This window comes from Canis lupus, chromosome X (genome assembly GCF_048164855.1).
Source record: "Canis lupus baileyi chromosome X, mCanLup2.hap1, whole genome shotgun sequence".
NCBI lineage: Eukaryota > Metazoa > Chordata > Mammalia > Carnivora > Canidae > Canis > Canis lupus.
Window position 1 is genome coordinate 42,451,493 of NC_132876.1, and position 14,744 is coordinate 42,466,236.

The following is a 14,744-nucleotide window of genomic DNA, read 5'->3' on the forward strand; positions in this document are numbered from 1 at the left end:
AACAAACACTACATGTTGCCCTAAAGGGTGTGGAACAAATCAACAACATAAGAAGTTCTAACGAAGGTCACTTCAGAGTAAGCACTATTCCTAGATATGCTGGGAGAAGGGCCCACAGTTTAGCCACTTGGAGGCGTACTGCGCGCTTTCTCTTCTTGGAGTACACAAAGGCTCTGAGAAGATCTGCATTCTAAAACCTACTGAATCTTCCTTAATCCAGCCTTTCTCAGACCCACCTGCCTGTGGGGATTTTCTGGGAGGCACTGAACATACCTCAGAATACAGTGGGATGCCAGCAATTAGGGGGGCACTGGCGAAGATGTACCCACTTGCCCAAACGCAGTGGGGTAGGAGGGCACCAGGGGGCTTGGAGGGGATGCTCTTGGCCCCAAAGGGCAACGAGGGAGGTGGAGCAGTCCCTAGTGCTATGATACAGTTCTGGGTATTCTGCGTAGATGCTGGAGCTGAGCTGATCCCCCGGTGGCTGTGGCAGGTGCGGCTCACACGCTGACTCTGTCGTTTCAGCACACTGCCGCTGGTGCCGAGGGCGGCGGCCAGTCCCTGGTCTCACCGGGCTCCTGCCTGGAGGATTTCCGTGCTACTCCTTTCATTGAGTGCAGTGGGGCCCGGGGCACCTGCCACTACTTCGCCAACAAGTACAGTTTCTGGCTGACAACCGTGGAAGAGAGGCAGCAGTTCCGGGAGGAACCAGTCTCTGAAACGCTCAAGGCTGGGCAGCTCCACACCCGAGTCAGCCGCTGCCAGGTGTGTATGAGAAGCCTATAGGAGGGGGCACCTGCCACCCTGTCCCCTGCTCTGCCCTCCATCACACAATAGGTCACCTCACAAACCCAAACAAGCTGAAGAAAGAAGGCCTAAAGGCCCTTTTGCTCATCCGTCAAGTTGTACATTGGAGTCTTCCGGGGGCTGGAATACTGGCCACCGACCACCCTGACCCTCAGGCCCGGCCGGTAAGCTCCCCCTACTGAGTTCTGGTGTCCCACTTCAGTCAACCTGGTGCTACCATTTGATTCGGATGTTTGCGTGGTTATTCATGGCTACCTCAGAAAGACCTGCGGGGCTACTGCTTTCTTAGACTGCTAGCTCTCCCATCGCCTTGATCAGAAAGCCCTTCGTGACAGCTGACAAGTCATTTCTTATGTCCAGAGATCACCACACATTTATTTGGCTTAAACCAGAACCTGGTGTTTCCACATTCAGAAGGAAAATTCTCTAAGCATTCGTGGATGGCTCCAGCCTGCATGAGACAAGCTCTCTCTCTTTAAGGGGATCCACCGTGTCTAGGCAGGTGGCAGAAGACCTGGAACAGGGTGCCAGTAGCCCAGGGGGAATTATGATTCCTTTGAGAGTGAGCAATGCTGGGCCCCAGAATGCTTAAGGAGGGGCTTGTTAACTTCATATAGCCCCAGACAAATCACTTCCTCCACGCTGGCTCCCTCCCCAGCCAGAGACCTAGGACTTGGCCTCGTCCAGAGTAGAGCAGAGGATGCACCAGATGCAGCCAGGCCAGTCCATAAAGGGAAATGAGAACCACAACCTTTTCTCCCAGGCTGGGAGCAGTAGAGAGGTGGATGGATAAGGAGGTGTGATTTTTGCTTTTGACTCGAGGAACAAAAAAGGCAAAGCCCTTGTCTCAGTTGCTCAGAAGTCCCTGCTTTATTCCAAATGCCATCCAGATGTGTGCAGTGTGTCAAATTGAAGCTGCAGTGTGTTGGGTCCTTTGTGTTCTGAGGCTGTTGTTAGAGACTTCCCATTAAAATGTCCATCCAACTGCCCTTTCACAGGTAGCCTGTTAAACTATTTTAAGACGTTTGTAAACCTCATAAAAATCTAGCATACTCCTCTCTTTAGCAGTTGGCAGACCTAAAGCAAGTGTGAGTTGACTATAAAGGGTATTGTATTCTGTTCAGGGGGATGTGTTTTAACCATTTCCTCCGATTATCAATTTTCCAGAATACTTAGCTATGTTAACATGAAACGATTCCTTCCAGGTGATTCTGTTTCCTTAAATATTATGTAAACCGTACCAACACAAAGTATAATTAGTATAATCTGAATTATTGTTGCCTTCACCTCCTGAGTAATAAGCATGATGTCAGGTTTGTACATTGCAAATAAAAGGAATCAAACATCAACATTTGACTCTTTTTACATTCTCTGATGAATACCTCTCTAAAGCCCATTTTGCTCCAATTTGTGAGTGCCCCTCAGAGCCAGTTACTGCAAGCTGAGCTTTATAACAAACATTGAGGTAGGAAAAATACAATTAACGTCAAAGGGCAGAAGGCAACAAATCCACAACCAGTTTCAAAATAGGCTGACATCTGTTTTTAGCTCTGTCCATGCTAGAGTTCAAGAAACAGGTTTCCATACTTCTGGGGCTTCAGGATCCTTTATAGATAAAAGTAGGGAAATGTTGGGGGCACTGGGGACATGAAGTCAGTTAAGCATCCAGCTCTTGGTTTCAGCTCACATCGTGATCTCAGGGTCATGAGGCTGAGCCCCCGTGGGGCTTGCATCCAGCGCGGAGACTGCTTGAGACTCTCTCTCCCTCTCCCTCTACCCCTCCACCCCCCCCACATGTGCGTGCTCTTTCTCTCTCAAAAATAATCTTTTTTAAAAAGTAGAGAAATGTTGAGGTTGTTAAAATCAAACCCAAGACATATATGCATAATTTGTATATGCATAAAATATATCTTCTGGATGGATAAACAAGAAAGCAATGACACCGGGAGCATTCAGGGAATAGAACTGAACTGTGGGGGGAGAGACATTGTCACTTCATACCATTTTGCACCTTTTGATTTTTGAACCACTGGAATAGATTAGCAACTGGAAAAAAAAAGAATAAAATGGAACTTAAGGAAACAAGTGTTCTAATATTCCTGTATATACAAGCAAAACAAAACACAAACTTTGGTTGGGTGCTAGCTTTCAAGCTAGTGGTTGCTGGCCTCCTTGGGAGTTGATGAGGATGGGGGTGAAATGCACACAAATTAAGAGGAAAGGAGAGGAATATGGGAAGATACAGCTTGGGCTTGAGGTGCATCCTCACAAAAGAGGGTTTAGCAAAGCCAATTTGATGAAAATGTGCTCTAAGATTTGTTATGTTGCTCATCCTGAAATGGTTCAGAATTGCATTTGCTGCACGGATTAAAAGTTCCCACATGAATAATTTTTTCTAATTATGGCTGTCAACCAAAATGGAGTCTAAGTCAAACACAATTTTTTTTATTTCCCCCAATCAACTATTTGTTTTTTTAAAGATTTTATTTATTTATTTTACAGAGAGAGAGAGAGAGCACAAGGGTGGGGGGAGTGGCAGGCAAAGGGAGAAGGAGAAGCAGACTTACCATGGAGCAGGGAGCTTGATGCAGGACTTGATCCCAGGAACCTGGGATCATGACCTGAGCCAAAGGTAGATGATTAACCAACTGAGCCACCTAGGGGCTCCCAAATCAACAATTTAAGTCAGAGAGTGGCAAACGACAGCCTTCAAGCCAAATCCAGCTCTCCAACTGATTTTACAAATAAAGTTTTATTGGCTTACAGCCAGGCCCATTTGTGTACATGCGGGCTACGGATGTTTTTGCACTTTGAGAGCAGAGCTGAGTAGCTATGACAGAGCTGAGTAGCTGCAACACTGAAAATGTTTACTATTTGGCCCTTCACAAGAAAAGTTTGCCCACTGCTGATTTAAAGTGATCATGACTTGGGCTGCTTGGGTGGCTCAGTTGGTTAAGCATCTGCCTTTGGCTTGGGCCCGGTATCAGGCTCCTCAAGGGGGTAACCTGCTTCTCCCTCTCCTTCTGCCCCTCCCCCCTCGCTCATGCTCTCTCCGTGTCTCTCTCAAATAAATAGATACAATCTACTTTTTAGAAAAAGAATTTTAAAAAATAAATAAAAATAAAGTGATCATGACTTAAAGACAGGGTGACATCCAACAAAAATATCAGTAAAGGACGGTGACAGTGACCCATCAGATAGTAAGGTTCCCTCAGGTAAGGAAGAGATCAACCAAGGCACATCTGAGGTCATCTCTTTGACAAACTGCCATTTAAAATAACACCGTGAACACCATGAAATAACAAGACTTCTTTGTCCCTGATGCAATCACTTTATTATTAGAGCAAGAGAACAGATTGCTTCTTAGTATTCAGCCCAAAAGAGGTCACGCCTGAAAGGTGAAGAAGCATGGGGTAACCATCTCTCCTCTGCTGGTGCTTGAAGCAAGGTGTGAGTTGCTGTCTCTCTCCCAGCTACCACCTCCTCATTTCAGTAGCTGAAGTCTCGCCATGGCCAGGGAAGACAAGCTGGGAAGCAAGAGATGACTCCTAACCTTTCTGCTCCTACACTCCATGATTGTTCTAGTTCGTTCTGGGGAAGGGTTGTTATTGTTTGTTTTCTGAAAAATGGTGATTGGCTCACTCATGATTGCTATCAAGTTTGTATGCTCTTGGCATATCAGGCACTTGCTGACTATAGAGAAGTTTTGTGTACTGGGTTCGTGTTCCTCTGGTGCCAGATGGAAGACAGACCTCCACATCAAGGTTCTACTCTTTTAGACGCTCAGGATCTCAAAATCTTCCTCTAGGTCGAAGTCCTCTAGTTGTTCGGTGGAGTCAATGAATTCTATGGGAATATGGAAATGAGAAAGAGGAAAGCTTGACACTCAGGTTGAAGTCGTCAGTACAGTTACTCAGCTAGTTAAGGCTATGCATTTTTTTAAGTTGTTCTGCTGCAGACAAGCTTGTCGGGAGGAGACTTGCAGGTGAGACCGCTGACAAGTACTAAAGATTCTTTATGAAGAAGCAAAATAGGGGCACTTTGGTGGCTCACTGGTGTCTGAATGTCTGTCTTTGGCTTGGATTGTGATCCTGGGGTCCTGGGATCGAGTCCCACATTGGGCTACACGCAGAGAGCCTGCTTCTCCCTCTGCCTCTGTGTCTCTCATGAATAAATAAATAAAATTTTTAAAAAGAAGCAAAATAATTGAGCTCATTAAACACTCTTACTCACAGGGACCAGGATGGGGCTCTGGGATCTTGGAGGTATCTTTCCAATCACCCATGGCCTCTGATTTGTTTTTTGAACCAGACCATGGGAAACAAGTTCTAGTCATTCTGATTTTGTGTGGCACTTTTGTATCGAGCTCATTTTCTTCTATCCATCTGTGAAATTGGTAAAGATCAATTCATCAGAAGATTAAAATCATCAGGGACCCCATTTCTTGATCAGCCCTGCTGAATAGCAATTGTACATTCCATGGAAAGCATGAGCTACTGCTGTTTCAGTCTTGTAAAACAACTGTTACCCAAGGGTCTGCTGGCCCAGGAACCCCTGAACAATGGCTTACCTGCCCCAGTGGTTGTCACTTCTGGCTTGGCTGGTGGAACAAAGGGAGGCCAGTGCGATGGATGTTTCTGAACCAGTTCAAACATCCTTAAATTTTCCTTTAGAATTTCCTAAGGACACACAGAAACAGCTGTAAACATTTCAGAGCTACTCCACATTGCTGTTCTGTTGTCTGTCCATCCATGGGCCCAAGCCCTAAGAGAGTGGCCTGGCTGTTGAAAGGTGAAAACAGGGGCAGCCCGGGTGGCTCAGTGGTTTAGTGTGGCCTTCAGCCCAGGGCCTGATCCTGGAGCTGGAGACCCGGGATCAAGTCCCATGTTGGGCTCCCTGAATGGAGCCTGCTTCTCCCTCTGCCTGTGTCTCTGCCTCTCTCTCTCTTTCTCTCTCTCTCTCTCTCTCTGTCTCTCATGAATAAATAAATAACATCTTTAAAAAAAAAAAAGGTGAAAACAAAGCCCTAGCCAACATGCCCACCCACTACTCGACCTATCCGAAGACCCAGCCCTCTTCAGTTCTAGATCTGGTCAACCGGGAAGGAGGGACGCTGGAAAGAGTATCTGATGGAAGTCCACACTCACTAACTCATTGCCTATGATCCGTCATGCGGTTCAGGTCACATGCCAGTTTCCCGGGCCTATCTCAATTCAGGGCCGACATGTTTCTGAATCATTGGCTCATGCCAATGTGTGTTAATTACGTTAAATCGGCCCCAAGAGAATACTAGTATGAGTTGGCATGGTTCTGGCTTTCGTCCAACACTTTGTAGTAGTATATGTCCTAATTTAGATGGCATATAGTCTTACCAGTGAATTACCATTCAGACTTTAAATGTGATGTGAATACAGTTTTGCTGCATCCTGAATTGTTAAGTATTGCCTTTAGAAAATAATTCTTCACTATGTCTCAGCCACTTATTAACTGGGGTTTCACATTCAGCGAGGGATATTAATGTCAATTATTTGTTCACTTGTGAAGAAAAATCTGCCCTCCTTACATTTGCAAGAGGATCTGGGATCCCATAACCCCAACTTCTTTTTATTTTCTCCAGGTAGGAGAACAGCATGTCTCATGCCACCCCATCCAGGGTGCTTTTCAACTACTCCCTATGATCGCCATTCTTTCGATAAACATTTTTATCAATGTCTCCCACATGTGTGGCATATGTTAGAAGCAAGGATTGGCGGGGGGGGAAGGCAGATACAAAGACTAGTGAGCCAGGAAAACAGTAAATACCCTTCTACACAAAATACTGAGAGGGGAGAATATCTGGCTTTAAGTCTTTACACAGACTCCTGCAAACTGTGTTTCCTTTGATGGCAGCATGCCTGTATTTTAGAGAAATGAGACAGTTAAGAGGGAGACAAGCTCCCTAAACCCTTCTGGACTATATGAAACTGTAAATGGACCATGAAATAAACAGAAAAGCAGCTTAGTTCCTTCGACTATCTTAGCACTACCAATGGAATGAGGAAGACCTGAGATGAAATATGAAATGAGCATTTTTAAGGTAAAATGGTGGAATATTCATTGACTAGTTCATGTGACTCATAGGCATAATTAGTTGAAATATTACGAAGCTAAAAATATCACTCACTTGATGTACTAAGCATATTTCAAACAAAGGTTTTGCTCTGGTTCCCCAGAATTATGCATAATCCCCCATATCTCAGTTTTTTTCTTGCAGTAAAATCCTATCAGGCTCAATCTATGTCACTATGTGAAGCAGTCTTGGAAAGGGACCCTACCAAATAACTTCTGTTAAGACTAAGGAAAACATGCATCTTTACCTTCTGCACGAGGCTACACCAGCTATCAAAGTCCTTTTCTTCTTTGCAGAAAAATCCCTTGGGGGGAAAGCAAGAGAACATAACTTAGAACTGGTCAAGGGCACCACCTCAGGCCCTTTGGACTGCAAGATGGGGCCACTGGCCCAAAGACAGGATGTGGGCCACTCTCTTCAGATGTGTCTTACAGCAATAACAAAGCACTGCTCTGTCTCCCGGGTCATCACCTTACCTGGACACACACATTGATGAGTTCATTCCATTTCTCTCTCTCTCCTTCTTTTTCCCTCTCCCTCTTTCCCTGTCCCTGTCCCCCTCCCTGTCCCTCTCCCTCGTGCTGTGAAGTATAGTAGCTTGAAGCCAAATCTCCAAAGCATGAGGTTAATTCCATTACGCTTAAGCACACACAGAGGCACATTCATCCAGAACAGGCAATGAAACCAAGTGACAAAAGCCAAATAGTACTTTTATACTTTTAGCTAAAGGCAATACATAATACAAGGGCTTTGACCTGAAGGAAATGATCTATTAGAATAAAGAGAATCATCTCCCTCCTTCCCCATCCTCAGGACCACCCTACAGTAGCAACAGAATGGTCCCAAACAAGAGGAGGCTCTGTCAGTGACCAGGCTCTCGTGCTCTGACAATCGAGTTAAACTGGGAGAGAGGGTGTAGACAGAACTCAGGACCACTGGCAGCTTCACTGGTGGCGTGTGTAGGTGGTAGTGTAGACAGTCCCAGTTCTAGGGGGAAAAGCCCTGCAACCTCCTGGAGGGCACACCCCAGAAGAATGAGCACTTTCCGCCTGGAAGATCCTCACTCCATGATGTATCCTTGACTGTGTCCCACCTTATTCCCTGTGCCTGGCTGGCAATAATTTGGGGGCAAGAAGTAAAAGGGGAAGGACTAACAGTAATAGTGACTAATGTGTACGGAAACCTCGCCATGTGCCCGGCACTGTGCTGAGCGCCTCATGCATGGTATATCTCACACAACCCTGAAGGAATGATTGTTTAGCTCCTTTCTAGGGATGAGAAGAGTGAGGCTCAGAAAAAGTTAAAAGGACTCCCCCTAAGTCCACAGCCAGTAAGTGGCAAGGCCTGGATTCCAACTCTAGTCCTGCGCCTTTGGGGTCCATCCCTTCCCCCACAACACTATGGTACCTCTGAGTGTGGGGGGGGCATGGCCAGTGAACACCTTCTTGCCCCCCTACCTAGCAACCTAGGTGACTCCCAGGGAACCAATCTGTAACAGGGTGGTGTTGGATCTCTTGGCCCACCCAACCAGTAGATACATACCAGGGCGACGGAAGGATCCAAGTTCAAGATGTTCATTCGCTGTGGGGACTGCAGGCAATGGAAAGTCTGGTCATCAACCGTTCCATTCTCTTCGGTGTCAACAAAAGTCTGGGTTGTATGAGGGTCCAAGAAAATGAGCTCATCGCCTGTTTGGAATGAGACATACTTCACCTGGAAAGAACCACTGGCCCCAGTTCCACCCCTGTCCCTCAGGAGGAGGCACTCTGTTCTTCTTAATACCACCCTTGGTGACAATGGGAATGAGATGACAGAAAGCCTGAACCTGGGTGACCATGCTTGAAGGAAGCCAAATCTAATCATTCACTGAGAAGACTTGCCCTAGCACGTGCACCCCCTCAAAATCCAAGACCAAAAAATGGAGAGTGACAGGTTTGAGAAAAGGTGGGAATGAGAAACCACAGATGACATGGCAGGCTCTGTGAGCAGCAGTTTAGCAAAGAAGCAGTGGGTACAATCACCAGGGCATGAGCCCAGGTGCCATAAGGGAGCTTCCTGCCTCTCTCCACATTGGGAAGCATCTCTGCTCCATACCACTGGTTCTCAGACCTATGGTCAGAGAGCACATCTGGTAAGAAAAAAGCCTTGGCCTCTGAAAGAAATGGGAATGCTGACTCTGCTATGGATGGGCTCTGACTGTTGATCTTTATTAGCTGGCAAGCTAATCGTCATTAGCAAGTTAGTGACTTCTATTGTAAACACTGCCCCGGTCACTTTGACACCAGTACAGATATACCTCACTACGAAAATTCTTACTGCACAAATGAGAGAGATGCCATACTTCATCCAATTGAAAAAGCCTAGCCCAATAATGACCTGGGAGGAGTTTGAAATAGTAAAATCTCTCCTTCAATATTCAAAGGGTCAAGAGTCCCTCCAAAGCTCATCAGTGGCATGCTGAGTTGGCAAAAGTGGCACCTCAACCTCGCTTTCCAGGCCTCGGGACCATCTGGGTCTCTGTGCTCTAGACTGTGTTCGACAGCTAAAGAGAGATTCCCTGAGGCAGGAGGATGCAGTAGAGAGAGATGCCCCACTGAGACTCTCCCTGGAATGGCATCCAAGACTGTGCTGGGCCACATCTAAGTGCTTCTGCTAGCAAAGCATGTGTTTCTGATGTCTGGCAAATAGTTTAACTTGTGTCTATCACAGACCTGGGACAAACCACTCATTTCATTCTGTACTTATTTTCTTGTTTTTAAACCGGGGTCACACGAGGCCTGTTCCAGTTACCTCACAGGGTATTCTAAGAACTGGGAGGTTTCTTCTCTGTGAAATGATTAAAACACAATACAGATATAAGGTGGTCATAGCAGTACCGTGCTTCAACTCAAAAGTACTTCCCTACAAATAGATGTTTCAGAGTATGTGAAAATCAATTCCCTCATGTGACTTCTTGCCTTACGAAAGTCAATATATATATATATATATATCCATTCCCGCTGGACCACAGGTGGGTGAGATCAGTTACACCCCAAAAGTCTCAAGTCACAAAGAAAAGCAACAACCAGAATGTTTAGAATGAAGTCTACTTACGACCATTAAAAAAGTAAGAAGAAAAGGAAGCTTTGTACAAGAAAATAGAAATCCAGAGTGGGGTTCGGATCGAGCATTCTGCCAGAGTGTTTCAAGTTAAGGTGCTAGGGATAATTGGATAGTGAGAGCATCCTCTCTGATTCTGGCCCTTTCTGTGAAAGTGTGTGTGTGTGTGTGTGTGTGTGTGTCTGGAGTGGACCATTGCAGGACATGCTGTTTCTGAGAGTACTTAAAAGAGATACAGTGGAATCCCTAAAAAGTCTTAGAAGTGATGTGGGAACCAACCCAAGGTTTCTTATTGGGTCTGAAGACAAGAGGCAGCCTGCTCAACCATCTGTGGACATAGGGCTCATGCTATGGATCTCAGGATCACTTCACTCAAGTGCAGGGGACAAAATCTCCTGTGCAAGCAGGCAACTTTGAACAGACAGACTCTCATCCTGGCACTCGTGTCACACACCGAGAGCTTTGCCCAGCTTCCCACCAGGAAATGGGGCCCTCAGGAAGCAACGTGGCATGGTAGGCAGAGATGGCCAAATTGGGATTGAACCCTGGATTTGCTACTTTCTGGCTGGGTGATCTTGAGACCACAACATCTAGCTCTTAGTTTCACTAGAGTAAGCTTTGACTCACAGGGGTATCATGCTAACTCTATCGCTACATCTCAATATAGGACTATCTATCTATCCCTCTATGTGTATATATGTTCTCTGTCTGTCTGTATGCCTGCCTATCTAGCTGTCATTAAATGTCATCTAAAAATGTCATTAAATGACTATCTGTCTGGGGGTGGGACTTTGCAGGGAATTTGGCACAAGATAGCTCTTCAGCAAATGGTAGTTCTTATCTATTCCCTCCCTTCAGACATTTGACCAATCCGGAACCCCCAACCTAATACAGCAAAGGGGGTAAGTCAGAAAAGGGGATTCAGGAGGACTTTAACCAACTCTCTCTGGGTAACATGGGGGTAAGGGAGGCCAGGTCCCCCAGCGGGTGTCCCATATATTATTCTTTGAGGTCCCTCCAAAATCATTTTCCAGTATGTTTCAGCCTTGCCCTTGAGTACAGAAAAAGAGAACACTGATTTTTGCCACCTTTTCTCTGACAGGAACCCAAAAGCTTAGAATCAGAAGATATCTGTGTTTATGTAACTCCCAATACTGGATTTTGTACTTAGAAAAATAAACGCCTCCCTGGTTTGCCAATTTCCCATCAAGCTGTAGTTCTCGGGTTTAGCCAATAGATGGCAGCAAGGGAGAGCGCTGAGGCCACTGTGTAGAAACCCTGCCTCAAAGAGAAGGGGGCAAAGGCAAGATGTGCAGGGGGTCAGGAAGGGTGGGGCCACCTTTCACTGGCTGAGTACTACAGGCTTGACTCTTCACTGAGTGCTCTACTGTGAGGTGACAGCACCGCGAGGCAGGTATGAGCCCTGTTTTCTTTTTCTGTTCTTTAACATAAGCTCTATGCCCAACGTGGGCCTCGAACTCACCATCCCGACAGCAAGAGTCTTATGCTCTACCAACTGAGCCAACCAGGCGCCCCAGCCCTATTTTCTACAAGAGAAACTGAAACAAAAGAGTGGATGTTTCTTTTCCTGCTATCACACAGCTGGCAAGTGGAAGACTGTGTACAGGGCCAACGACTTCTGTTCCTAGGCCACCTCACCTCTCTGAATCTCCAAGGAGTAGGGCAGGAGGGGGGCCAAGCCCATTTCACCCTCTCCTCTGAACAACCTCCCTGCCATGCCCCATGCCTGCTCTGGCTCACCCTGGCCTACCCAAGGCTCTCCAAGCTCATATTCCTTGATGCCCAGTTTCAGGCCATGTCACTCCCTTCCCTGTGCTCTACCAGCACTAACCAGGTATCTGGGCCCCTAGCACTCAACATGTGGTGTGTACACCAGCAGCATCAGGACCCCCCAGCCAGAAATGCAGGGTCTCAGGGCCCAGCCCAGGCCTGCTGACCCCGCATTTTAATCAGTTCACAGGGTGATCTGTGTGCACATCACAGTTTGAAAAGCGCTGGGCTAGCTCACCTTGCGTGCCAAGGGCATTAAATGACTATGACTGTCATCACAGCTAGTGTATATGGTGGCTAGGTTTCCAGAGGCATCAATTGAGGCAGGGAATGCTGGGCTGCTGGTTAGGATCCGCATTAGGACATCAGTGGTTTTAAGGCTTAGCCCCCATTACTAGAGAAAGGATAGCTCTGTCTTGGCCTCCTCTCACCTCTACCTGGTCATGGCTCCAAATAATGAGGCAGCAGGCCCACACAGCTGGGCCTGGGTCAAAGGATGGTTCCCAGGCTGAATGCCCAAGCCCCAAGAAGATGGAGACCCACAACGCCAGGGCAGTGAAACCCTGCCACCCTGGGCCCCACATAAAGGAGAGAGAGATGCTAAGATGATGCTGTGCCCCTGGGGTGGTCCAGTGGGAAAGCAGCTGTGAAACCATCTCATCAAGAGGCAAGGAAGTGGACGTACTGAAGAGGGATCTGCTCTCCATGGTGCAGAGAGAAGTGTTATTCTCCACTGATCAGGCCAGAGGCAGAATGAGCTCACCAGAAGCCATGGAATCTCTGGGCTGGATGAGGGCCCCCTGACCAGAATTGCCTGGGCTCCCAGGCAAACCTTCTGCCCCCCACCCCTAGCCCATGACGACTTACTTGTGAGTCCTCTTTTCTTACCTAAGAATCCTATGAAATAATAGGCGTTATTTGGTTTTCCTCCTAATGCCCCTAAAGACTGTGGCATCTTAAAACACTCCTAGAGGGAAAGAGAATGCAACATTCTCAACTCACTTGTGGACTGCTGCTCACGGATCTCTGTGCTCACATGGCGGTGTGATGGGCAGGCAGCAATGGGCCCGGGAAAAGGAGTGACTTACTTTGAATGCATCAACATAGACAGGGTTGATTTGGTTTATGCCCAGGCGAAGGGGCACGATGAGCAGCAGGGGTTTCCAGGCTGGGCAGGAGGCAGGGGCACTCTTACTCTGGTTTGAAGCATTCAGAGTGTTGAGGGGGCTCTCACCAATTGTGTCTGCACTCAAGGGGAGGACACAGCACATTTTTTCTAGAAACGGAAGACAAGAGAGCTGGGTTAAGAGGGGTACCTGGTCATCCGAGATATGCCCTGGGCCAAGCTAAGGGCAACCTCCTGTGACATCTCCTGCCTGGAAGGCCTTCCCCTCTGCCCCCAGGGTGTAGTTTGTGCCACCTTGCACAGGACGCCCAGGCCCACACCTCCATCCCCTTACCTCTCTTCCTTCTGGTAACTGAGCACTCACCTCCTGCCAGATAGTATGGGCTCATTGAGAAAATTTTATTTCTCAACTAGTCTGCAAGGGCCTTTGAGACAGGGACTGTATATTTTGGTTTCTCTAACCCTGTGGTGGAGAGCATAGGGCTGGGTAAGTGGGGGCCCTGTTTATGGCTTCACTGGTTATCCATACTCTGAGTATCCTGCAGGGAAAGGGTCTGATAGTTCATTGAGGGCCAGAGAAGACCCTGTCATTGTTTTCTTCCTTTCAGAAAACTGAAAGGGTAGACAAGAAAAGGCCCAGGGGATAATTAACCAGACTCCTGTGCTCTTCTAAGTCTCCCTGCTTTGGTGGAGCAGGCCAGAGTCAGTGTCTGTTTGTCTACCTGCCTGTCTCTCTGCCTGTTTCCCCCTCCTTCCCCCTTCTCTCTCTCTCTCTCTCTCTCTCTCTCTCTCTCTCACACACACACACACACACAAACACATATACAATTTCTGAATGTTGAGGAAGGGGCCTCAATCACCCACCACCCAGCAAGGTAAACAGGCTAGGGACTCACTGATATCTTCAATGACCACAGTGTTATCCATCGAAACATAAATAGCCAAGGAATTCCACTCGTCAAACAAAGCAAGTTTTCTGCAAGGCAACACACAGGGAGGTCAAAATTGGGAGAGATGGGTAACATCAGCAGGAAAGCAGTACCGTCTACGCCCAGTGGCCCTAAAGTCACCAAACACTGGGCCACAGAGAAGTTAGGGATTGGGTCAAGCTCTGGCTCCCTTGACCAAGAGCACTGGAACATCCCATGTCCAGGGACCTTGGGAAAGCCAGAGTCACTGTTTTCAAACCCTGAAAAAGAGAAGCCCTGCTTTACAAGATGGAAAAATCTACCTCACAAGATGATGTTACTCCTGCTGGGTGAAAGAGAAAAGGTACCAGCATTTCTGCTCCCAAGACATTGTATTTTCTCTTTTCAAAAGGCATTTTGACTGCTTTTTTCCCAAAACAGGAAACTTCCATAAAAATATAAATTATATATATACATACATATATATACACATATATACATACATACATATATATGCATATATATGTAAATACATACACGCATGTTTGGGAGCACATAATATGGAGAATATGCCCAGGAAGATGGAGAGAGAGAGAGAGAGAGAGAGAGAGATCTCTTACACCCCTCCCACAATGCAGTACGAAAGCTGTTCAAGAGATTTGGGCTGCAGATGGCCTTGATATGGTGCCTCATTGGCCAGCAGCTGAAGAGAAAGAGTATGCTGAACTGAGAGAGTACGCTGAACTGTGTGACTTCGGAGAAGGTTAGAAAGAAAACCCCTTTGACAGAGGGATCATCCAGGATCTGAGTAAAGCACCATGACCATATCTCCCTTACATTTCCCTCTTGCCTGTCTGAAAGAAGGCATGTTCATTCAACCTGGGTACTTCTGGGACTCTTGGGT

The 14,744-nt window shown here is 46.9% G+C and overlaps 2 protein-coding genes across 7 annotated transcripts in view; one reads left to right on the forward strand and one right to left on the reverse strand.

Annotated features, from left to right (window-relative positions):
- COL4A6 (collagen type IV alpha 6 chain) overlaps nt 1-2,156 on the forward strand; it is a 288,595-nt gene extending 286,439 nt beyond the window's left edge. For all 6 annotated transcript variants that reach the window (XM_072816549.1, XM_072816546.1, XM_072816548.1 and 3 more), the window contains one exon: nt 526-2,156. In XM_072816549.1, the coding sequence (XP_072672650.1) occupies nt 526-786 (261 nt within the window). In that variant the 3' untranslated portion in view covers nt 787-2,156. The remainder of the gene's footprint in view (nt 1-525) is intronic.
- A 1,959-nt stretch (nt 2,157-4,115) lies between these two features.
- The window catches only part of ATG4A (autophagy related 4A cysteine peptidase), a 55,523-nt gene continuing 44,894 nt past the window's right edge, over nt 4,116-14,744 (reverse strand). The window contains exons 7-13 of the mRNA XM_072816863.1: nt 13,829-13,908; nt 12,895-13,082; nt 12,695-12,773; nt 8,459-8,604; nt 7,164-7,220; nt 5,378-5,486; nt 4,116-4,653 (exon numbers count right to left, since the gene is read on the reverse strand). Coding sequence (XP_072672964.1) covers nt 4,583-4,653; nt 5,378-5,486; nt 7,164-7,220; nt 8,459-8,604; nt 12,695-12,773; nt 12,895-13,082; nt 13,829-13,908 — 730 coding nt within the window. The 3' untranslated portion in view covers nt 4,116-4,582. The remainder of the gene's footprint in view (nt 4,654-5,377; nt 5,487-7,163; nt 7,221-8,458; nt 8,605-12,694; nt 12,774-12,894; nt 13,083-13,828; nt 13,909-14,744) is intronic.